The sequence below is a fragment of the Chelonoidis abingdonii genome, chromosome 1, assembly GCF_003597395.2.
Source record: "Chelonoidis abingdonii isolate Lonesome George chromosome 1, CheloAbing_2.0, whole genome shotgun sequence".
NCBI classification, from domain to species: domain Eukaryota; kingdom Metazoa; phylum Chordata; order Testudines; family Testudinidae; genus Chelonoidis; species Chelonoidis abingdonii.
The window spans coordinates 234,341,015-234,366,236 of record NC_133769.1 but is presented as its reverse complement, the minus strand read 5'-3'; the positions used below and the strand labels follow the sequence as shown (position 1 = coordinate 234,366,236).

Below are 25,222 nucleotides of genomic sequence, written 5' to 3'. Positions count from 1 at the left end.
AGAAAAAAAAAAATAATATTCCTACTGGCTTCTGGATTCTTATCTTATCCCACCGCTGCCACCATGTCATAAGCATAATTCCTAATTCTGAACCTTAGAGTCCAAAATGTGGGTGCCTGCATGAAACCTCCAAGCTTAATTACCAGCTTGGATCTGATAGCGCTGCCACCAGCCAAAAATTCCAGTGTTTGGCTCACTCTGGTCTCCCCAAACCTTCCCTGGGGGACCCCAAGACTCAGATGCCCTGAGTCTTACCACAAAGGGAAATAACCCCCCCTCCCCTTGTCTTCTCTTTACTTCCTCCCCAGGCTTCCCCTCCTGGGTTATCCTGGAAGATTACTGTACTTAAACTCCTTGAATTACAAAACAGAGAGGGCAATTTACCTTCCCCCCTCCTTCTTTTTCCCCCTCCCAGTCTTTCCCTGAGAGAGACCGTAATCCTGGCACAGGGATTTCTATCCCCTAGAGCCTCACTTAGAAAAGAAAATCCAACAGGTTTTAAAAAGAAAAGCTTTATATAAAAAGAAAGAAAAGACAAAAATGCTCTCTGTATCAAGATAATATACAGGGTCAATTGCTTAAAAGAAAAATATGAACAAACAAACAGCCTTATTCAAAAAGAAATACAATTTAAACATTCCAGCAACTACACACACGTAAATACAAAAAAAAAAAAAATAAAAGCCTATTGTTTTTCTACCTTTGTACTCACAACTTGGAAACTGAAGATTAGAAGCTTGAAGATAGAAAGATCCCTCTCATAGCCAAGAGAGGCACACAAAGGGACACACACCCAAACATTCCTTCTCTGAGCTTTTAAAAATCCGGTTTCCTGATTGGTCCTCTGGTCAGGTGTTTGGTTCACTTTGTTAACCCTTTACAGGTAAAAGAAACATTAACCCTTAGCTATCTGTTTATGACAGGTGCCTAACTCCCATTAATTTAAATGGGACTAAGGTACCTAGTTGCTTAAATGACTTTGTACTCTGCCATTTTCAAAAGTGAACTAGGCACCTAAGAGCCTGATTCTCATTGGGGATTTGGTCTCCAGATTGCCTAAGTCACTCTTGAAGTAGAACCTAAACACTTGTGAAAATGTTACCTTAGTTTTGTTTTTAATTAAAAAAAACTTTTTAATTATGTGACTTAAGGTGGATCCTATGATTGGACCTATAAGGCCTGTACTTCAATTTGTCTTCAAATATTTTCATCTCTCCCATTTTTTTTCCTGTTCCACCACAGGCTTCTTCTACATTTTAACGTTTTGATTAAAATTCCCCATCAATGCTAATGCTGCTTGGAACATACAATGTGTCAGAATATTTCAGATGTCTCCCTGATTTTGAGTTTCCTTGAGTAATGATTGCATGCTTGAGCCCTTCGACTAATACAGGCCTGCACAACATACGGCCCTCAGGCCACATGTGTGGCCTGTGAGGGGTGAGTAGGCAAGAGGCAGAGTGGGGCAAGCCAATGGCTGGCTGGCCGGCCGGGGTGGTGAAGAGGCCAGTGGTGGGCTGGGGAGTGAGGGTGAGGCAGCAGCAGGGGGCAGTGGCAGAAGGTAAGAGGCCGGCGGTGGGGGGAGCTAGTCTGTGGCTGACCTGTTCTTCTGATCTTGTGTCTCATAAAAATTGGTTCTTTTTGCTGCTTTTTTCTGGGCTGTGGGTTGTCCCAATGCTGCAAGGAGAGTGTTTTCCAAAGGAAAGTGCTTGCTTCTAACCCCCAAGGCCATCAGTATGTCTGCTCTTCTCTAGTCAGCCCACTTGACTTTGATTGTCCTTGATCTGGCTCCCATCCCCTCTTCAAGGGTTGCAGCTGTCTTGAGGTGACTGCCTTCCACGCCTTCCTCATTCACACCTCATTCATTCAACAGAGCAGTTGATTACAAAGTGGGGGGAAGGTCTTTATTCTACTTCTAGCAAAAAGACATTTTTCTTTTACCTTAATTATACTATTGTAGGGGCCTGCTATAATGTATTACCAAGGTTCAGTAGTGCTGTTTTGGAGGGGTGGTGTGTGGGGCGGGGGGGTGTTTCAGGGGGACTGCGCAGTGCTCGGGGGGCAGTGGGTTTTGGCCCTCAGCTGTTTTCTTTGGAGTAATATGGCCCTCGCAGCTTTGAGTTGTGCAGGTCTGGACTAATACAACAGATAGGTATGTAAGGATGGTCCACAAGTCTTAACTTGTAGTTCCATTGAAGTTATGGTGAAGTTTGCAGTGAGTAAAGTTAAACATGGCACAAGTCTTTGCAGTATTGTGCTCTAGGAGAACACTGAAAATTTGTTCTTGTGCCTATTTGTTACAAGTAGTTGTAGAAAATCACATACTCTACTCCTGGGGAAACTCTGTCTCCACAATTTCTTTGCTTCCCCAGAGAAAAATGGGGAAGTAAAGAAGTCTGTGGGGCACGCATAGATCTTCCCCAGCAGCCTGAGTGCATCTGTTCGAGCACTTGGAGCAGCTGGTGGAGATGTGGAGCAGCTGGTGGAGATGTGGAGCAGCTGGTGGAGATGTAAATCAGCATGGAGGAGACAATAGCCAGCTATTTTTTTGCTGGCTATTGTGGCATGCTGGGTGTGGAGGGATAGGGTTTCAGGTTGTTTGGAGGTAAGCGTGATGCAGGCTTTGTCCCCTCATAGCAGAAAATGTAGTAGCCTGCCTGCATATTTTGTTAATGTTTCTATTGTTAGTGAATTCTTCCCATTCTTAGTCAGTTCCTCCAGGAGTATAAAACATGTAAAAATTTTAAGGCTTCTTTACATTGCTAGAGTGGTGTAAAGGAGCCTTATTGTAAATGAAAGTAAGGGAGTCCTCAGCTAGTAAGATCTCTGTGCTTTCTCACTTTTGTCCTGTGTCACAGTGGGACAGTGGCGTTAGATTACAGCTCAGGATCTATTTTACTTACTCATTTAAAAAAAAAAAAGACTTTTTAAGAGCAAATAAAATATTTATCAAGTAGTCAATAAAATGTCAGGACTGTCCAAACCAAGCACTTCTCAAAGTAGCCGTCCAGATCCGGATAAAGTTACAAAAAGGGATATTCGTTCTTTTGCACAATGTGAACAACCATCACATTGTGTATCAAAAACGGCTAGATCGGCTTCCCGTGCTTGAGAATTCCCTACAAAACTGCGTGTGGATGGGGACAAATTAGTTTGCACATCCTGCAATGTTGTTCTCAGCTTCAATCTAGCATTTGAGAGCAGGAAACCTTGCACCATTAAAACATTTGACCTTCATGAAGAATTGCAGATATATTTTTAGTTCTTATCTAGAGCTCCTTTCAGAAAGCATCTCCAAGTTCTTCAAATTTAGGGAGGCTGAAAATTTGTCCCCTGTTGAAAGACTTACCTTTCTAGATCTCTTTTTAAAAGAGGCATTCCACAAAGCTTCTGAAAGGCTTGACAAATATTTGTCATTTGGAGAACTGGGTCTGAATTTTCTGAAGGCTTATAAGTTACTTGATCCTCATCATGTTTATATACTTCCAGAACACAGTATTTTCAAGCAATACCTGGTTGTTTTTTCTTTTTCCTGAGGTACCTGAATAAGAACTAAAACTGTACATAAATAGATTGTGCCTGAAGCTATTGAAAGTCAACCTATTTTTGTAGACCTTAAAGTGTTTTGGCTTTCAGTGATAGAGAATTCTAAATATCGCCAAACTGGCCTTGAACTGTGTAAATGCTGTCTCAAATTTTGCAGATGCAGAGAGAAGTTTTTCACTGTAGAACTTGATCCTTTCTGCCAGAAGGAAATTACTAAGTGAGAGAAACTTGAAAGCTTAGTTTTCTGTACTATAATTTAAATGAAAATACAGGATTATCACTGGAATGCAGGCTATTGGTTACCAAGTATTTGTAACTTAACTTTCATATGCTTAGGAAATGCTGAATAGTTATTGTGGCTCTTTTCTGTATTGTAGATTAAATCAACGATCAAAATAATTGAATCTGGTGTGATTAAAAATTCTGCGCACAGTGTCAAAATAATGTTTGCAGTATAATTTTTTGGTGCGGAAATTGACCAGGAGTAATAATCTAAAGTGCCACAAGTGCTACAGTTTCTAAGCAAATGGGTGAAGCATAAAGCTGCATCTAGCATTTTGGTTGGTTAGTGGTTTTTTTTGTTTTTAAACCTACCGTGAAAGATCACTAAGGTAAAATTACTACTCAGTGAGAGTCAACAGAATCTCTATGTGAGTAGTTTAGGTAAACTGAGTGTTACCAAATAGTTGAATTTGATTAACTATGCAAAAAAAACATCATTGTAATGTTAGTGCAAAGGCATGGATCTTACCCCTTCTCTACATCCTCACTAAATTACATTGTGTAAACATAAACAATCCAAAATAGATTACTCTATATACTCGTTCATAAACCAAATTTTTTTAGTGAAAAAGGGAAGCACCAGAGAAGGGGGTCGGCTTATGAACTGGTATAGAGAGGGAGAGGTGGGACACAGTCCATCCCTCCCAACAGAGGGCGCAAGGAGAGGCAGCACAGCCAGCAGAGACAGAAGGGAAGAGGCGGGGCCAGTATCTCTCCTCTTATGGCCACGCTGCTCTCCCCCCAGCCTCTGAAGCAGCTGCAGCTCCGGGGCTGGCAGACTGCAGTCATGCCGCTTGGACCTGCCCCCCGGAGCAGGCGGTGGCCGCGACACCTGGCCTGCTGGAGCAAGCTGCGGCTGTGCCACCCGGCCCAGCCCACTGCCCAGCCTGCCGGAGCAGCTCCAGCCAGGTCAGAGACATCGTCCCCTGGCCCTCCCCAGATAAGGTGGGAAGAGATGTGATGGGAATAATGTGGGGGTCCCGGGCTAGGGATGGGGTCTTGTGGGGGATGGTCATGGTGTTACTCCCCTGACTCCTAGCTTCTCTTCCCCTCCAAAAAAAATTTCCTCACCAGTTACTGTCCCGGCCCATCAGGATAAGCAGCTGGCGCACCGGGACACTTCGTTTACTTAGGTTTACCTCCATGCCTGTGGACACTCGAGGTTAACAAACCATCTTGGCCCCCCAGTGGCTTGTCCTGATGGCCTGGGAGCCAAAGTTTGCTGATCCCTGAATTATAGTGTCGGCTTATGAATGGGTTATAACAATTTTCCATTTTTACTTGTCCATCTTTGGGGCGGTCGGCTTATAAACGAACAGGATTATGATTGAGTATATACAAATTAGTAATTAGGTCCCGATACATCTACAAAAGTCACTTTTTTCCAGTAATATATCTAGGCTTTTCAGAATTCAACTATTATCATTTTGATTGGATATCTATTTTTAAGAATTTTTTTCTATTTTTATAGGATGTTGTGGGAAATTATGGGGAGGAGATCAGAAATTTAATGTCAAACATTGATTCAAAAAGTTAAAGCTTTATAACTGTTAAAACAAACTCAGCATTACATGTCAAAATATACAAGGTGAAATCCCTAAACTCTTGTTTTCAAGCAGCATTTTTCTTTCCTTGTTTATAAATTTTGATTATTAATGGAAATATGATTTTGTTGGTTTGTGGGTTTACAGTGAAGTAGACATTTGCTGATTTACCAACTAAAAATCTAATACTTACCCTAGATATACTTGGGCTTGTATCTGTTACAAATTCTGACTTGTGTTAGCTTAGTATTTTAAGAAAAAAAGTGGCTACTGATTTCATTCTTGCTCTCCTATTTCTGTGCTGTTGTACTTCTCATTTGTCTTCACAATAGATGATTTTATTGAATCTTTCTAGGAACTTTGTATGCACTTGGGTGTAAACTGAAGACACTGAGAATTAGACAAACAACTGACAGAAGATCATACTTCTCTCAAGGAAAATTCTGACTAATTTATCCTTTATTAAATTGCTAAATAGTGGCTAAGGAATGAGTTGCGTATCCAGTCTGATTAGTTTTTGCTGCCTTACTTCTTCAATACTGAACTTTGAGAAGGTAAACATTGAGAGTGCTAACATGTTGGATGACTATCTTTAGCTAGTTGTGAGAAAACCTTCTTGTAGGCAAACATACTTTTTCGCTTCTGTGGTACCTCTAATTAGATCGGGGTGGCCAAACTTACTGGCCCTCCGAGCTACATATGGCAATCTACAGAAGTTCGAGAGCTGGAGCACACCTGCCGGGGGTTGGGTCGTGGCCCCACTCCTGCTGAAGCTCCGAGCCCTGGCAGGTGTGCCCCACAGGGCGGAATCCCGAAGACCTTCCTACCCACTAGGCAGAAGCCCCGCTCGCATCATTCTGCTGTAAGGGCAGAGTTCTTGAGCTCCTCTTCCACCCAGCCTGGTAGGTGGAGAATAGGGGTTTATGGGGGGCTCCACAAGCTGCACTTTAATAGTAAAAGAGCCGCATGTGGCTCATGAGCCACAGTTTGGCCACCCCTGAATTAGATGATCACTAAGTGCTATGAAAACATTAATTTCAGCCTAAAATCTGTGTGCACATTGCTGCAGAGATTTGCAGACACATGACCTAACAGCTCTCACTTGTGCCTACAAAATAGGTGTGTAGTTCTGACATGAAAAAAATGGCCTCAAATCTCTACACACTGAGAGTGAACGGAACATTATTCTCCTTTTCCAAGTTAGTCAGTAGGCTTAAAGGTCGTGGCTAGCTCAAGGACATTAGTAAGCAACAGTCATTGGTATACTGAAAAAGAGAATGCAGGCAAAGTGGCTCCCAGTGCTATGCTCTAATCCAGGGGTTCTCAAACTTTCATTGTGCTATGACCCCTTTCTGACAACAAAATTACATCATCACCCCAGGCAGGCTGGGCCAAAGCCCAAGAGCTTCAGCCTCAGGCAGAGGGCCTGTAATCTGAACCCCACTGCCTAGGGCTGAAGCCCTTGGGCTTTGGCCCTGCATGGAGGGGCTCAGGTTTCTGTCCTGGGCCCCAGCAAATCTAAGCCAGTCCTGGTGACCCCATTAAAATGGGGTTGCAACTCATTTTGGGGCCCTGACCCGCAGTTTGAGAACCACTGCTCTAATCACTAGAATATACTTCTCCCAAAGGTATATGCATACAGAATGCATAAGTTACATTATTGGTTCTATTTTAATTATTTTAGTAATGGCTATAAAGAAAGTTAAAAATGTTACAACAAACTGTCTTCTACATGTAGTAAAAATGAATACACTTCATTTAACAAACTTTCCCCAACTACATAACTATTTACAAATTATTGATTACTTGTTGTAAGTACTACGATCTTTTATTTCTTTCTTCCACTTACCTTTCTCTCTGTCATTCTGAGGCTATTTCTCAGCTTTGGCAGTATCTCCTTTTTACATTTCACTTATTCCTTCTCTTTCCCCTGTGTAATAGTTCTCCTGATGGGTGTAAAAATAAGTCTTTATAAAGTTAAAGATTTTGTTCAGAAGAAATGTTACAGGGCTCTTGTACATGGTGATACTATGAACCATTCTTCTAATCTCCTTCAGACCTATCCCAAAGTTCTTGTGTGCTAAGGCAACATGTGTTTACTGAGAGGTTGAGAGAAGTCCACTTTAGGGCTGGATTAGTAGGGTCAGTACAAACAATGTTTGTTTGTTTTTTTAATTGTGCTTGGATATTCAAATACTTGATGCAAGTGTGTCACTGTCCCTGCCTAAACTGATGCCCCCATATGCTAACACGAAATTAATTTTTATTATAGGTGGGGCCGGTAGCATCACCTATCATTAAGGTTGCTTGACACTTCCCATTATAAGGCGTGGCCTTCAGTTGCATATAACTTTGTCAGCCTTCAACCATTTGGGCTGCAATTGGATGTCTGCCTTCGGGTGAACTCTTTTTTGTTTTGTTTTTTTGTTTTTAAATTTCAGTCAAAATGAATGGTTTTGAGAATGAGGCTAGGAAAAAAAAGATTATTTTGTCTGTTATAAAATTCTGGCAACCTTTCCTTTGAACAGTTCTGGTGCCCCCATGTTTTGGCACAGGCACTTGAAATTTGCAGAAGGGTGGCCTCTCTCAGGGATGTGCCTTACCCGTCCCTATAAAAATTCTCCCAAATATTTGACCACGTTATAAGCCTTTGAAAATTCTGAGTTTGCATATGATCAGTAGAGACTTGGTAGAGCTTAACAGCTAATCTCCAAAGATTCTGTCTTCACTGAGTGTGCCAAGCTTCTCATAGCTATTAGTGTTGACCAGAGTTCGTGGGTCATGCCTGCAGAGTGGAATTGCATGAACCTACTTCCTCAGGGCCACAGAAGTGAAGCCAGACCTTCCCTGTAATGGGTGCTCTGGGTTGGGACTGGGGACTGGAATTGACAGCAGAAAGCGTCTGTCTCCTGTACTGTCAATGACCCCTCCTACCTGCTGGTGCTCAGGTAGCATGGAGGAGGAAGTAGTCAGTCAAATGCAAAGGGGACAAAAGCTGGACCAGAGGAGAGGGAAAGGAGTAGTTTAGGACAAGGAGTCTGGTGAGACTGGGACTGGAGAGTGAGGAGAAGATCCTGGGGTATGGGGGAGTCTGGGACTGGGTTGGGAAACCTGAATTGTGGAGGCTGGGATTGGGTAGACAAGGAGAATGGGACTGGGATGAGGAGCCAGGGGTGGAGAAGAGACAAGACACAGGGACAGATGGAGGTGATGGATGGAACTAGTCAAGCTTTGTGGGGGAGGGAACAGGCTGAAGAGTCTAGAATGGAACCCAAGATTCTGCAGTCACACTGTTCCTCAGCTGTCACCAGATGTCTGTGAAACCCACTGACTCATCTGCCTCTAATGCTGGTTCGCATAGAAGATGAGAACCTACCATTGCTATCAGTTAGTCTGTTAACTCAAATGACAGAGGCCTGCAGTGGATCTAAATGTTGTAGTCCAATCTGGACATCAGTATGATGGCCCCTAATGAGATTTCTGTTTTACCATTTTGCCTCTTTTAAAAACTTAAGAGATTGCACACCAAACAGCAATGTTAAAAGAACATTACGTTTGCAGAGTCTAACACGAGTTAGAAAATTCAAGAATTAAGGTTCCCCGTGCATTTCTATTTCAGACCTGAAGTGCCTGTGCATTATGCTGCAATCTTTAATTAACATGATCACTTGCTATTTTTTCCACAGGACCCTTGCTTCTTCTAGTGTGCGGAATGCGGTCACACACTGAACAGTGAGGAGAAAACAAAATATTGAATAGATACTCATTAACTGAGCACAGTCCATTCTGTTTGTAATGTTTGTTCAGGTGTTTATACATGCAATACAAGGTGTACCTATCCTTCCTGTAAGTGCTTCATGACACATGTAAAAAAAAATAACTACAGTATACTCTCACTGTTAAACCTGTTGAGAGCCAAGCCTTTTGTCCATTATTGCCAGGGGGACGTTATAGCAAAGGGACAGTCAAAACAAGAATAAACTGCTAGAGTAAGTTAATGAAATCACTTTGGATAAAGGTGTTAGCTAAATTCATTAATAAAATAACTACTTGTGACGTGAATCTTGTACTGTGTTAATTTATTGAAGAAGAACAGTACAAAAAACCACAAATCCCAAATTGAAACAGAACATTCAAAACCAGTCGAACATGAAAAACTTAAAAGCGCATCACCACATTCAGTTTAATTAAAAAAATAAAAATTCTAAACATAAAGTTTCAGTTCTAAAAGAGAATATTTCATCAATTTTGCTTTGCCATGCTGGTTGCATGGAAGCTCTGAGCCAACATCAGCATTTGACAAGAGTTGTAAGATGTTTATTGCCTCAACATCCTCTATTTCCATCCATGCAATAGCAGTCTCTAACCTGTGTACTACCTCAGATGCAAATAGGGCAGGGAGTGCTGATTCATCTGTTTCCTTAATTTCATTTTCCTGGGCATTTGACATTCTTAACACTTTGCAAATGATGTCTTCATCTGTCAGCATGATGATCACTGCACACTTATCTACATGAAGCCATTCATTACAGTGGTTCTCAACCAGAGGTACGTGTACCTCTGAGGGTACACAGGGGTCTTCCAGAGGGACAAACTCATTTAGATATGTCTAGTTTTACAACATGCTACATAAAAAGCACTAGTGAAGTCAGTACAAACTAAAATTTCATACAGTTACTTGCTTATAGTGCTCTATATACTATACTCTGAAATGCAAGTGTAATATTTATATTCCAATTGATTTCTTATGATAAAGTAAGCAATTTTTCAGTAATAGTGTGCTTTTATTTCTGATTTTTGTAAGCAAGAAGTTTTTAAGTGAGGTGGAAACTTCGGGTATGCAAGACAAATCAGTCCAAAAAGGGGTTCAGTAGTCTGGAAAAGTTGAGTCACTGCTCTACTCCATCCAGCAAATAAAAGGATCCAGACATCCGACAGGAGTTAGTCATTGTTGTCGTTTTCCAGTTGTGCATGCATGTTCAACATCCAGTACTGTGCTGTAGTTGGGATCCAGGTACAGGTTTGTTATAGACTAGGATTTGTAATTATGAATTATGATATGGTGAGGTGTATTCTTCTACAATTCTCATAATTATAATGCATCTGAAAATATAGTTATGATTTTATGGTCTCCCACGAGGGTCATCCTTGTTCCTTGCAGCTACAGGGCCAGTCTGAAGGGTGGTGAACTAGGACTAGGGTGAGTTCCCAAGCTATGGGGCTCTCATGAAACCATGCCTGCTCCCTCTAGTCTCTTCTGAGCAGGGCTCCAGCTCCTGCTGATTGCATTGTGGCAATGTGGCTAGGACATTTGAAGCTTTATAAATCTGACTGGCTGATTGGGTTATGAACCCAAATATAGACATGGATTTAAATGAGCTGATAGTATTACCATGCAGGAAGTACTTTTTCTAAGACAAGAATAGTATGTTGTGTATGCTTAAGGAAGAGCAAAAGACAGTGTTGTTGAGCAAATTTTTTTATTTTTAAATTAGACCACCTTCTGTAAGTGAGAGAGACAAACTTGCGAGCTTCCACAGAGCTGCTCTTCATGTACTCAGTCACACTTTATAGCGCTGCAACTTCCTCGCTGAGGGGTGTGAAAAAACACCCCCCTGAGCGCAGCAAGTTACAGCGTTGTAAAGCGCCAGTGTAAACAGTGCCCCAGTGCTGGGAGCACAGCTCCCAGCGCTGTAAGCTAATCCCCATGGGGAGGTGGAGTACCTGCAGCGCTGGGAGACCTCTCTCCCAGCGCTGGCCCCGCAACCACACTTGCACTTCAAAGCACTGCCGCAGCAGCACTGTACAGCTGCAAGTGTAGCCATACCCTCAGTCACACTGAGGAAAAGCTCTGTGTAAGCTCTCCAGCTTCTCTCTCTCTCTCTCACTCTCTCTCCCTCTCCAACAGAAGTTGATCCAATAAAAAATATTGCCTCACCAACCTTTTCTCTCATATCCTGGGATTGACATGACTACGCTAACACTGTATTAAGTTAGTTTAATGTCTGTGATTAGTACCATGCAGAAGGTCTCGGTTTGCTTCAAGAGTTTGATTTCTTGCCCTTTAGGCCTATAGGGAGCAAAAGTATTGTAGTGCTCCATGCTCAGCCTATTGCATTTCTTTAAATTTGCTTTGCCCTTTTAAATCAGCTTTAGCTTTACTTTCTGTGATAAGGGATGTCAGTACATTGCATGCTGCCGTTCCTTTGGAAGCATGAGGCATTAATTTTGTGGCAAAACTGAACACTGTAAATCTGTGGAAGAAGGGAGAATAAAATAAAGGGAACCTCTGACATTCCAGTGTAGAGAAACAAAGGAAGCAAACCCAGTTTTTAAAAAAAAAGGCAGACTGTTTAAGTATTTTGAATTGCAAGCTGAAGTAAAAACTGCTTTTCACATACATTTGAGAATAGTTTCAGTTTCTTGAGCCAAATAGTGTTTTTTAGTGTGGAGGAAAAAATTCATTGCCTCTAGACAGCTTCATAAAAACAAATATTTTCTCTAGCTAAAGAAACAAATAATGGAGTCAAGTGATGAAACAATGCTAATCTATCTTGTTGATGTTTTAATGGCTTGTGATCTTTTGATGCTCCAAGCCTCCTTTGGAGATAGCAAGGAGACCATGTAAAACAAGTTAAGATTTTCTTTTCGGTGTCTACACTACCAGTTATGTCGGCATATGTTATGTCACTTAGGTTGGTGTAACTTCTGTCGCTCAGGGGGTGTCATAAATAGATAGCTAAGGGTTAATGTTTCTTTTACCTGTAAAGGGTTAACAAAGAGAACCAAACACCTGACCAGAGGACCAATCAGGAAACAATAGCCCTGATATTATTGTCACCTTGATACAGAAATATTTTTATGTCTTTTTTTTCTTTCTTTTTTATATAAAGTTTTTCTTTTTAAGACTTGTTTTTTTTTCTCTCTGGTTAGGCTAAGGAACGAAGGGAGGGAAATCTCTTTGTGTTAGATCTACGGAGGGTGAATCCTCTGCACACCAGGAATTGGTGGGAGGGAGAAGACAAAGGGGATAGTAAATTGCCTTCTTTCTGTATTTGGGTTTGTTCTTTGTTCAGAGAGGGACATGCTTCTTGTATTGTGATGTGAAAGAGGTTCATCAGATAACTCTCAGGTTAGCCAGAGAGGAAATACTGGATGGGGAGAGAGAGGGGGAAGGGAAGTGGGTTATTTTCCCTTGTGGTGAAAGACTCAGGGCTTCTGAGTCTTGGGTTTCCCCAGGGAAGGTTTGGGAGACCAGAGGGAGCCAAAACCCTGGAATTTTTGGCTGGTAGCAGCGAGATCAAATCTAAGCTGGTAATTAAGCTGAGAGGGGTTCATGCTAGCTTCTCAGGTTATAAACGCTAAGGTTCAAATCTGAGTAGGAAGGCTACGACAGGGGCGTGGCTTATTCATACCCCTAAGTGCCAGTGTGAACAGTGCTATGTCAGATGAAGAACGTCTCCCGCTGAGATAGCTACTGCTGCTCGTTGGGGTTGGATTAATTAAGTCAATGGTAGAGTTCTATCCTGTTGTCTTAGGGCAGCAACACTAGAGATCTTATAGCGGTGCAGCTGCATCGGTGCAGCTATGCTACTATAAACTCTCTAGTGTAGCCATAGCCTCAGTGTTAGACTGAATGAGAGTGGCTTCTGTTCTTTATCAAGAATAATTTTATGCAAAGTTTCAATTTTTTTGCAATATACGTAATAAAATGTACTGTGTGTGCTAAATGAATATCTACACATACTGGACTGTAAGGAGGGTTGCCGGGGCTCAACCCTCCCTGTGGAGGAGGGGAACCACACCGGCCTCGTTCTGTCCTCCAAGGGTCCGGCCCCTTGGACCCGCGGTCCACCGTCCGGTGGACGTTCGGTCCCTGTGGAGAGGACTGAGCACAGGCAAAGTCAGAGGGGGCCCAGCCCTTGGTTCGGGCGGGGCACCAAACACACTACAAGGAGCTCTGGCCTTTTTGGGGCAGGGCAGGGCAACAGCAAAGTCAGAGGGGGCCCAGCCCTTGGTTCGGGCTGGGCACCAAACACAGTACAAGGAGCTCTGGCCCTTTTGGGGCAGGGCAGAGCAATGGCAAAGTCAGAGGGGGCCCAGCCCTTGGTTCGGGCGAGGCACCAACAAACAGCGATACAATGGTTCAATCACACTGGCCTCTCTAGGCCGGGGAGAGGGGGATTCTGCCACCCAGCTACGGGTGGCAGGGGGAACGCAGGCCCGCCCACTCCTCTGCGTTCCAGCCCAGGGCCCTAGTAGCGGCTGTCACCGCTAATGGCGGTCAGTGGGGGTACTGACCGAAACACACTGACATAGGCTTGGGGCCCTCTGCAGCCTGACTGTGGTCAGCTGCCCCCAGGCTACTTCCTATTTCCCCCTCGGCTCCTACCTGGTCCACTGGGACGTCGAGCACCATGGGTTCCTCCCACTCAGGGCTGGGCGGTAGGTCCGGGAATACCTCCGGGAAGGCGGCCCAGGTCTGGTCCAATGGCTCCTCGGGGCCGTAGTAAGGACGGGGTAGCTCTGGCAGCTCCTCGTCGTAGCGGCTACGGGGTAGCTCTGGCAGCTCCTCGTCGTAGCGGCTACGGGGTAGCTCTGGCAGCTCCTCGTCGTAGCGGCTGCGGGGTAGCTCTGGCAGCTCCTGGTTCTGGCCTCAGCAGCCTCCCAGTGACGAGAGCCGGCAGGCACGTCTGCTCCCGGCGGCGGCTGGGGCCTGACTGAAGGCTGGGGCCCGGCTTTTATCCTTCCGGGTTGCCGCCTGACCCTCTGAGGGGCGGCACTTCCGCCCAGCGGTTCTGCCCTGGGGGATGATTGGCGGGGCTCAAGCCTCCCTGTGGAGGAGGGGAGCCACACCGCCTCGCTACATGGACTATTAGAACTACTGAGAGCTATTAGTAGTTTTCTTTTTAAAAATCCATTTCATGAACTCAGAATTGTTTGATCCTATAATTATTTTTTCTGTTTAAGTAGTTTAAGTAATTCATTGGCCTAACCTTACTCTTTTTCAGTGTAGAGATTGGTGAAAGTGTGAGAGGGGAAGATGTGTACATCATCCAGAGTGGCTGTGGAGAAATCAATGATAACTTGATGGAACTTCTAATAATGATCAATGCTTGCAAGATTGCATCATCGTCCAGAGTGACTGCAGTAATTCCATGTTTTCCATATGCCAGGCAAGATAAGAAAGACAAGGTAGGTGAGGTGTGTTGCATTACAAAGCCAATATCAAACTATACTCGAATTTCTTTCCCATTTGTCCCAATCAAATTTTTTTAAGATAATCAAAACACTTTTGTAAATGCTTCTAGGAGACTGACCAGACTTGTTTGCATTACCAATATTTGCCTTTCTCAAAAATTATTATATAATCCTTGAAGGACTGTTGGTAACCAAAATGAATAAGACAAGCCATTCAGTTATTTATATTTTGATAGACAATTTCAGCTAGCAGTCTGTTCACAGGTGCTGGTTTTGTGTGTGTTTTCAGTCTTCTGTTTTGGAAAACTCCTATAATAAGTTTACTTCAGTTTTGAGGGCTATATTGTTTTGGAGAGTGTCTATCTATAATTCAACACTTCTGTACATTAAAAGAGAAGAGTACACCCTTTCTAAACTAATTGAGTTGTTACGTTTAATAAATACTTATACAGAGGCTATATTTTATTAAACGTGAAATAGAGGCCATAGAGATGTAGGAAAAGAGAAGTTAATAGAAGTGAAGAACAATCACTAGAGTGGGAAAACTGAAGTGCTCTAACCATTCTTCAGGCAGCTGGTGGAGGTGGGAATCGGAGCCTCGGATAGATAGCTACCCCTTTTTCTGTATAATCTAATAGTAAAACATTCCATTAACATCCTTGCAGGGGAAGGAACAGTCATTGGTTATGCTAGGTTAATGAAACTGTTTGTCTGGAAAACACTTCAGGCATGTTGCTAGATATTTTGTGTAGGACATGGTATTAATCCCGTAAATAATTTATTAATAGAAAACTGATATTTTCAAGTTAAACACATACTTGCATGTTCTGGTTCTTCTTCGAGTGCTTGCTCATATCCATTCCAGTTAGGTGTGCGCGTGCTGCATGCATGTTCATCGGAAGATTTTTACCCTAGCAACACTCGGTGGGTCGGCAGGGTGCCCCCTGGAGTGGCGCTGCTATGGTGCTGGATATATACCCCTGCCGACCCAGCCTCCCTTCAGTTCCTTCTTACCGCCCGTGTCGGTCGTTGGAACAGTGGAGCGCAGCTTAGCTGACCTCCGCTTCCCTAGCTACTCGTAGTTCTTGTGTAGATATATAGTTATAATTCTTTTACATATATATATTTATATATACTTATGCGTTTTTTCTTTACGAGCATAGTTAGTTTATAATAGTTAGCAGGGTTCGGGGAGTAGCCCTTCCCCGCAACCGGTGCCGGAGCCCATGCCCGGCTCACCAGTTCTTAGACCATGCTTGGCCGATCTCAGGCCGTTGCTGACAGGAGATCCACACGACTCCTGTTTACGGTGCCTCGGGGGATCGCATTTCACCGTCGGGATCCGGTCCCACAAGGGCCGTTGAATCCGGTGCCTGACAACTCCCGGTATGCACTGTGGTCGAGCTTACTGTTCCTCCACGCCGGAGACATTTCCGACGGCGATGGATCTCATTGCCATGACAGAGTAGATGCTGCCTGAACCGCCGGTGCGGGTAATACAGTCTCTTGGCAAGGCCCCTTGTTACGACCATCCTCTGTCAGCGCACAGAGCGGCACCATTCATGATCACGGTCCCGCAGACGCTCCCAAGTCCCGTCGGCGCTCCCACTCCCGACGCCACTTGCAGTCCCGATGCTGTTCTCCTCGGCACCGGTCGCACTCGCCGCACAGATCGGTGTCCCGTTCACCGACCCTATAATCTCAGCACCGTTCTGGCTCCCAGCACCGCTACAGGCACTGTGACTCCCATAGCCGCTCCCAACCCCAAGAATCTCGGTCTACCTCCCGGCACCGCTCTGGTCGCAGGTCCGGATCTCGTTCCGGGTACCAGTGCGCCTTCCGGGTACCGGCTCCCAGGTGCCAAGTTGGGCAAGGTCTGGTAGAGTCAGAGACACTCTGCCCATGGTTTTCAGCACCTCCATGGCCATCCGGACACGCATCAGTGTCTTCCCACGCGGACAGCTCTTATGCTCAGGACCGCGATTCTGGTGTGCCCACCAACAACCTGAGAGCCCATCAGGACCTCCTATGGAAGGTAGCACTCAATGTGGACCTCCAGGCAGGAGGCCCGGAGGTAGGGACCCGGTATGGACATTCTATCGGCGGTTTGCCCCACTAGAGGGGCCCTACCCGTTTATTCAGACCATCCAGGCGAATGCCGATACTCTTTGGAGGGTACAAAACTACTTGTCTGTCCATCCCCTCCTGCGCTCACTAGTCATTCAGTTGGTTAAGAAAAAGGGAATGGCATGGCCAACAGGCGCCAGCCCCGAAATCGAGGGGGCTAGCGCGAATGACCCTACTCCGCCGCAAGGTGTATTCTGCAAGGCTCTTATAGCCTGTGTGTCTTGCAAATCAATAAGCCCTGCTTAGCCCTATTATCTTAAACACCTGGATAACGGTAAATAAATTTATGGAGCTTCTCCATCAAGGTTCCGACGCCAAGAGTTCAGTGCCCTCTTGGAGGAAGGGAAAACGGCGGCCAGAGCTTCTCTCCAGGCCTCGTTACCACAAGGAGCAATCTCATGGCTTCAGGTTTCAAACCTCCGCTTTCACGACTTACCATTTGTTGGTAAAGGCCTCTTTGCAGTTGAAATCAACCCCAGGGTGCAAAGCCTGAAGGGCAGCAGGTCCTATGCTTTCTCTCTCTCGGCGTGCATACGCCGACGACCTCCTGCAGGCCTTTCCGTCCCCAGCTACACCACCACACTCTGTGCCTAGCCACAGATAGACTTGGGCAGACAGCGCGGCTGAGGTGGTCGCAGACGACAGTCAGGACCCCTAGAGGCCAAGATTGAGGGCCCCTCGCAATCACAACCGGGGACCAAAGATGAACTTTTCGAAGGTGCGCCCGAGGCGGCGTACCGGTTACAAGCGGGGAATCCCACTCCTACTTCCTCTTGGCGTGGTCCCAGTTAACTTAAGTTCGCGTTTCCCTACACATGGTGGAGTATGGGTACCACCTCCAGTTTGTTCCAACCCTGTCCCTCTTCAGGGACTCCTCTCGGGCGCAATTCCTCTTACAAGAGGTGCAGACGCGATGGACGAAGGGGGCAATTACTCCCCTTTATTCCCTAATCCCCTACTTGTATGGAGGTCTCAGACCTATCCTAGACCTACGAGGACTCAACCGGTTTATGATTAGGGTTGAAGTCCACATGGTCCCCTGGGAACCATTATCCTGTCCTTAGATCCTGGAGACTGGTTTGCCGCCTCGATATGAAGACGCGTACTTTCACATTGCCATCTCCCCTCCGCACAGGAGATACCTCCATTTTCTAGCCAACCATCGGTACTTCCAGTTTATGGTCCTGCTGTTTGGCCTTGCAGCCCACAGGCATTAACCAGTGTGTGGCCGTGGTCGCCACCCACCTCCGCCGACGTCAGATATGTGTTTTCCGTATCTGGACGATTGGCTTATCTGAGGAGACTCCAAGACACAAGTCACTCAACATTGTGGCATCGTCAGGACCTATTCACAGTCTAGGCCTGATGATCACTATGGAAACATCCACTCTGGTTCCCACGCAGAGGTTAGACTTCCTAGGGGCTATCTGGACTCTGACCTAGCGGATCCTGCTTACCCACAGCCACAGTTTCGGCGATGGCACCGATCATACCCGAGGTCTGCAAACTTTCCCAATTGACCTCAGCTCGCACTTGTCTCGGTCTCCCGGGTCCCATGGCTGCTTGCTAGTTTGTAACCAAACACGCTAAGCTCTGCCTCTGTCATCTCCAAGTTTGGCTCAAATCGCATACCGCCAGATAGGGGCCCAATGGTCACGATAGTCACCATTCCCTGAGCACCCTAGGCTCCTAGAAGTGTGGCTAACTCCCTCCCTGGTGTGGGAGGGATGCTGCTGTCTATTTGCCCTCAGTCCCTCACGACGGATGCGTCATCTCTCAGCTCAGGTGCTCACCTCAGTAACCTTCGAGCTTAACACCTTTGGTCTTCTCAGGAGCTGGCGTTCCACATCAATGTCCAAAAATGAGAGCAGTCTGCCTAACGTTGCCAGGGGTTCCAGCAGCAGCTGCGAGGCCGTGGCGTTCTCAGTGTTTACAGCCAGCACAACGGCCATGTACTACATAAACAACCTGGGAGGGACATGGTTCTCTCCTTTTGTCAGGAGTCCATCCATCTCTGGGACTTTTGCATAGCCCACTCGATAAATCTGGTAGCATCCTTTCTCCTTGGCGCTTCGACTCAAGCAGGTCTTTCCTGTCTCGCCCTGCTTGCTGCCTGATTTGCACTCATGTCTGCATTTGCCAGAAGTGGGGTTTTTCCCCACATATGGACCTGTTCGCTTACCGCGAGAACACGAAATGTCCGAGGTTCTGCTTCCTAGGGTCTCTCCCCGGGACCGATCTCGGACGCTGTCCTCTCATGCCGTAGAAGGGCCAACACCTTTATGCCTTCCCACCGTTCCCCCGGCTCATTGGGTCCTGCTCACACTTCGCAGGGGTGGGGCGCGCATCATCATGATCACTCCAGCGTGGTCCAGGCAGCACTGATACGCCACGTTGCTCGCCCTGTCAATAACCTACCCAATTACCCTGCCACTCCACCCAGACCTCATACCTCAGGACTGCGGCAGACTTCGCCGCCTGGACCTGCAGTCTCTTCACCTCATGGTGTGGCTGCTACGTGACTATCAGGATGCAGGAAGCCTTCCACCTGGTCAACGTACCTGGCCAGGTGGAAGCGTTCTCCTACAGGTGCGACATGCTTAATCTTACTCCTGCTGATGGTCTCGATCCCCTCTATTTTGGACTACCCTCTGGACTGCAACAGCAGGGCCTAGCGGTGTCATCCTGAGGGTACACTTGGCATCCATCTCTACCTTCCATCCAGGCTAAGGTGGTCATTCTGTGTTCTCACACTCTATGGTTTCGAGGTTCCTCAAGGGCTTGCAGCGCATACACCCTTAGGTACGCCGCCCAGCCCCAACCTGGGACCTCAACCTGGGTTTAACCAGACTTATGTCTCCTCCATTCGACCCGTTAGCCGACCTGCTCGCTGCTATACCTGTCTTGGAAGACAGCTTTCCTCGTAACCATTACATCGGCCAGATGAGTCTTTTGAGCTCAGGGCTCTTGTGGTGGTTCCACCATACTTATGTTCACAAAGACAAGGTGCAGTTACGACCACACCCGGCTTTCCTCCCTAAGGTGGTTTCGGCCTTTCATGTTAACCACACTCAACGCGGATGGGGACAACAATTGCACTCCCTGGACGTCTGTAGAGCGCTCGCATTTATGTTGAGTGGACAAAACCATTTTGTAACACGCCCCAACTCTCGGTCGCAATAGCAGACCGCAGGAAAGGCCTACCTGTTTCCTCTCAGAGGATCTCATCTTGGGTGATGACGTGCACCCGCACTCGTGTTATGATTGGCTCACATTTCCCCAAGCCACATCACCATGCATTCTACCAGTGCTCAGGCTTCATCTGCCGCCTTGCTGACTTGGGTACCTACCCACGAGATCTATCGCGCAGCTCCATGGTCCTCGGTCCATACCCTTGCTTCGCATTATGCTCTGGTTCAACAGTCAAGAGATACTGCAGCCTTTGGCTCAGCAGTTTTTACATTCTGCCATATTTCACTCCGACCCCACCGCCTACATAAGGCTTGGGAATCACCTAACTGGAATGGATATGAGCAAGCACTCGAAGAAGAAAAGACGGTTACTCACCTTTGTAACTGTTGTTCTTCGAGATGTGTTGCTCATATCCATTCCAAACCCGCCCTCCTACTCCTCTGTCGGAGTAGCCGGCAAGAAGGAACTGAAGGGCGGCTGGGTCGGCAGGGTATATATCTGGCACCATAGCGGCGCCACTCCAGGGGGCGCCCTGCCGATCCACCGAGTGTTGCTAGGGTAAAAATCTTCCGACGAACGTGCACGTGGCGCGCGCACACCTAACTGGAATGGATATGAGCAACACATCTCGAAGAACAACAGTTACAAAGGTGAGTGACCGTCTTATCTATGCTGCCTAATATCTAACTTCAGTCTTCCTTGTTGCAAATTAAGCCCATTACTACTAGTCCTACCTTCACTGGGCATGGAGAACAATTGATCACCGACCTCTGTATAAAAGTTCTCAATTTGTTTGAAGACTGTGATCAGGTCCCCCCCTCAGTCGTCTTTTCTCCACACTAAAAATGCATAGTTTTTAACCTTTCCTCATTGGTCAAGGTTTCTAAATCTGTTACTTTGCTGTCCTGTGGATTCTTTCTCCAGTTTGTCCACATCTTTACTAAAGTTAGCACCCAGAACTGTTAGCACCCACTCCACGTCTCCTCTGGCAACTACCTCTTCTCCATCAATCCTTCCCATGGATGCCTACACTCTTCTTACGTTGGAGAGAAGTTGTATACATAGTCTAAGAATCAAATCCCACAAGGTATTGATGTTGCAGGTGTTTACCAGTCCTCAGAATTTAGTGCAATGTCACTAAAAAAACAAACCTGTATGACAGTGGTACTAGTATATAAAAGAAAATAATAAGAACTGGGTTAAGTTTTTGAAATTTTAATCACCTTTGTAATTAAAACAGTTGGGAATACTTGCCATTTTGTCTCCTTTTCCTGTACTTTTTATAGAGGTAGACAAAGTTTTGAGGGTGGGAAGTTGTGGCTAATTTTTTTTATTTGGGGGGGCTGGAGGGGAGATGCTGAATTTTCCCCATTTTAATATCACCCCTATGTAAGATATAATTCTTCTATATAGGCATGTAAATTAGTAAAATAAATAATGTTAAATATTGTGATCATGTAACTAAAGAGTATATTTAGGTTTGATATAAGACTTTGTGCACCATCTTGAGTGCTTCGTAATGCCAGGGCAGTGTCTCAGAAATTATTAAATGCCATGCTTAACATTAAAAAAAAGTTTCTAAATAATTTTGCCAATAGTAATGCATGTAAAAACTTTTTTTTTTTTTTTACATTTGAAATATTTTGATTATGTAAGAAAGAAATTGGGAAGTTAAGTAATGGCAAATGTATTAAATATTGCCGCTGCTTAAAATAAAATTTAGCACTGGAAGAAAAGCCAGCAATGACTTTAGATGCATTGAAACTTGAAATAAGCAGCGAGCAAGAAGTAGATTGGGGTAGGCAACCTACGGCATGGGTGCCGAAGGCGGCACACAAGCTGATTTTCAGTGGCACTCACACTGCCTGGGTCCTGGCCACCAGTCCGGGGGGCTCTGCATTTTAATTTAATTTTAAATGAAGCTTCTTAAACATTTTAAAAGCCTTATTTACTTTAAATACAACAACAGTTTAGTTATATATTATAAACTTCTAGAAAGAGACCTTCTAAAAACATTAAAATGTATTACTGGCACGCGAAACCTTAAATCAGAGTGAATAAATGAAGACTTGGCACACCACTTCTGAAAGATTGCCGATCCTCGAAGTAGACTTTTCTCTTTAGGTTAAATAATGAATGTGTTCTCTGCCTTACACTGCTGATCTAGAGTTCTTCTCTCATCCCCTTCTCCTTCCCTGATTTACCAGGAAATAAGTAGAATGAGCAAACTAATTAATTTAAACAACATGGAGAAGTAATATGATCTGTCTGGGTCTCATGGCCATCTCAGATGCATTTCTTGGATATGAGGAATTCTTCAAATAGAGAGAACCCACATTTTCATTGTTTTGGTATCCATTTTGTCATTTGTCCCATTTCTTGATTCCAATTATCTACTTTATTGTTTTTCCATAACATCAGTATGTTGATATTTTTGTTTTGTTCTATCTGAGATTAAGAAACAATATCAGGTTGGATTACTACAGAAGATGTAAAGTGAAATCTCTAAATATGTATCTAATAATGTCTTTTAAATTTAATTTGACTGTATCTTTTTACAATTTTGTAAAACGTGGCTTGTTCCTCAGAGTCGTGCTCCAATCTCTGCAAAACTTGTTGCCAATATGCTGTCTGTTGCTGGGGCTGACCACATCATCACCATGGATTTGCATGCTTCTCAGATACAGGTAATTACAAGCTTTTGTTGACTGCAGCTAGGAGTTTCCCTATTGTGTTAATGTGATAGGTTAACTCCTTGTCAGACCACATTCCTTTTTATGCTTTTTCTCACAGCTGTGAGAGAGAGGCTATTCTGATGCTCCAGGGAGAAGGAAAACTGTCCCAAAGATTATTTAAATATACATAGTTTTAACGCAGAATTTAAGAGAAACAAACCTTGCTTCTGGACAGAGACCAGGCCTTACTTAAGTAGCTGACTTGCTAATATTAATATCATTCATATTTCTAAATCTAAGGGATTTGATAGAATTGGGTAGAAGTTCAAAGTGTACTAGAACCCCCAGCACATACAGTACACAGGCAGGCATCTATTTATAGTATTTAGTTGTACTAAATACTTAAGTTTTTTGCTAATATAATGGGGGTTTCTAATCTTGTATACTAATTGATGAGTGTTAATTGAATTTAACAGTAAGATATGAAGCTTTCTTCACTTCTATTTTTGTGAACTGTGTTAATGAAAGTGAAAAGTTGATGGCTTTAGGCAGAACCAGACATGCAGGGTAGTCACTGTTCAGTGTCCCTGCACGCAGCACTATCAAGCTGTCTTATTTCTTACTAGCAAATACCTGCTTTTTCCAGTCTTGAGGTTCTATTTAACCAGAACTGCCAGTCACAGTAGTTTTTAAAGTGTGGACCAAAGTCCTTTTTACTTGTAATCTAACCTGATTTTCAGGAGTGGGAGACTATTGTATTGCAATCTTGTACAAGTATTATAAGGGAAAAAAATATTTGTTCATTATTCTGCTGATGCTAACTTGCATCTTCCTGGTCTTGAAATACCAGTGTTCATTTCTAGCAGTTATTCTTTTAATATTAAAAGAATAAGAAAATAATTTATAATAGACATTACTTTTACCTTAAGTCCCTTTTTTAAATAAAGCTTTCATGAGAATGAGTTTACTCAGCCATGTGCTTAAGGCTTCTTCTCCCCTTCCCCCCTGCCCCCCCCCCAATTACCCTCTGGTTTTACAGTGTAAAGTCATTAGTGATACTTTCCCTTCCCTTTATTGCTAATGAGTGGGATTTTAAAAGTGCTTGTGTTGGCCTAACTATACTCACATTGAAGTAAGTGGGAATTTTACTATTTACTTCCGTGAGAGCAGAATTAGGCCAGTGTAGAAAACTGTTTTGAAAAGCTGACCCTACATGTTCAAGTTGACCAAGTGATAGTTTGTTTGTTTGTTTTTTATTTTTTTTCTAATAATTTTATTCTAAACAAAGCATAGTGGAAAGCTAATATATGTTAAGAACTGTTTTTCTGTTTGTACTCAGGGTTTCTTTGATATTCCAGTGGATAACTTGTATGCAGAACCTGCAGTGTTGCAATGGATTAAAGAGAATATTTTGGAATGGAGAAACTGTATCATAGTCTCACCTGATGCAGGTGGAGCAAAAAGGTAGTGTTCAAATACGACTTGTCCATAGAGTTCAGCTATTAATATACAGTCTGTTTCAGAGAAAGGAATGGTTTGCTCATACTTCTTGGTTGATTTATTTGTTTATTGCTGAAAATAGTCTGAGGCAGTAGCTGTAAAGGCTGATGGCTCCAGTTCCATTGTAATGAAACAATAGTCCTTCCAATGTAGTTCATGCTTGGTTATATGTAGGAATTTCCTGTATTCTAAAGAAAATATTTTCTCTCTCCTTGAATATGGCCTCATTACCTGAGTCCCTGTACAGGAGAAAAGAGGCTTTTCCTGCTGCATGCTTCTTTAGCACAGTTACTGCACCTCTTCCTGCTTCTTTCTGGAGCTACATACATTTCCCTTCTCTATTCAAGCATGTGGCCTACTCTCACTGTACCTGCTGGAGTTTAGGTAAGAGCGTACTTGAGTCATGTTTCTTTAATAATAATAATAATAATAATTTAAAAAAAATGTTGTTTCATTCCTGGCTGAAAAGCTGTTGACTCAAGTTTAGTGATGTGTAATCAGAAAAATAATTTGGTGGAAATATTAAACAAGCTTGGAGAGTGGGGAAGAAATGTGGAGGTGTTAGATTAATGGCATATTACTTCAATCATGGCATCCATTATTACTCGTTCAGCAGATCATCTTTTGTTTGGTTCTGGTCAAATATGAATTGATGTCAGAATTCTGAATCATGCTATCTGTGAACTGACAAAGTACTCCATATAGATGGAACACTTCTCAAGCAGAGATTGTTGGTCATCCTGCTGATAAGAAATCCCTGCGTGTTAGCTGGAAACTTGGAGATTGTGGCAAGGGACAGGGAGAACAGTTAGGTCATCTAGTCCAGGAATGGGCAAACTTTTTGGCCCGAGGGCCACATTGGGGTTGCACAACTGTATGGAGGGCAGAGTAGGGAAGGCTGTGCCTCTCCCCCCTATCTGTCCCCTCCCACTTCCCACCTCCTAATTCCACCTCTCAGAATCCCTAACCCATCCAACACCCCTGCTTCCTGTCCCCTGACTGCCCTGACCCCTGCCACTCTATATGTTACAGCATTACCCCAGAGCGCTCCATGGAGACACTCTTGCCCTGAGTGCCCCAACCCTTATTGAACCCTTCATCCCGAGCCAGACCTCTGGGACTCCCATGCCTATCCAACCACTCCCTGCCCCTTGA

The 25,222-nt window shown here is 44.4% G+C and overlaps 1 protein-coding gene across 2 annotated transcripts in view; it reads left to right on the top strand.

Annotated features, from left to right (window-relative positions):
• The window catches only part of PRPS2 (phosphoribosyl pyrophosphate synthetase 2), a 68,001-nt gene that overhangs the window by 9,426 nt on the left and 33,353 nt on the right, over positions 1 to 25,222 (top strand). For both annotated transcript variants that reach the window (XM_032782413.2, XM_032782414.2), the window contains exons 2-4: positions 14,384 to 14,567; positions 22,481 to 22,579; positions 23,907 to 24,031. In XM_032782413.2, the coding sequence (XP_032638304.1) occupies positions 14,384 to 14,567; positions 22,481 to 22,579; positions 23,907 to 24,031 (408 nt within the window). The remainder of the gene's footprint in view (positions 1 to 14,383; positions 14,568 to 22,480; positions 22,580 to 23,906; positions 24,032 to 25,222) is intronic.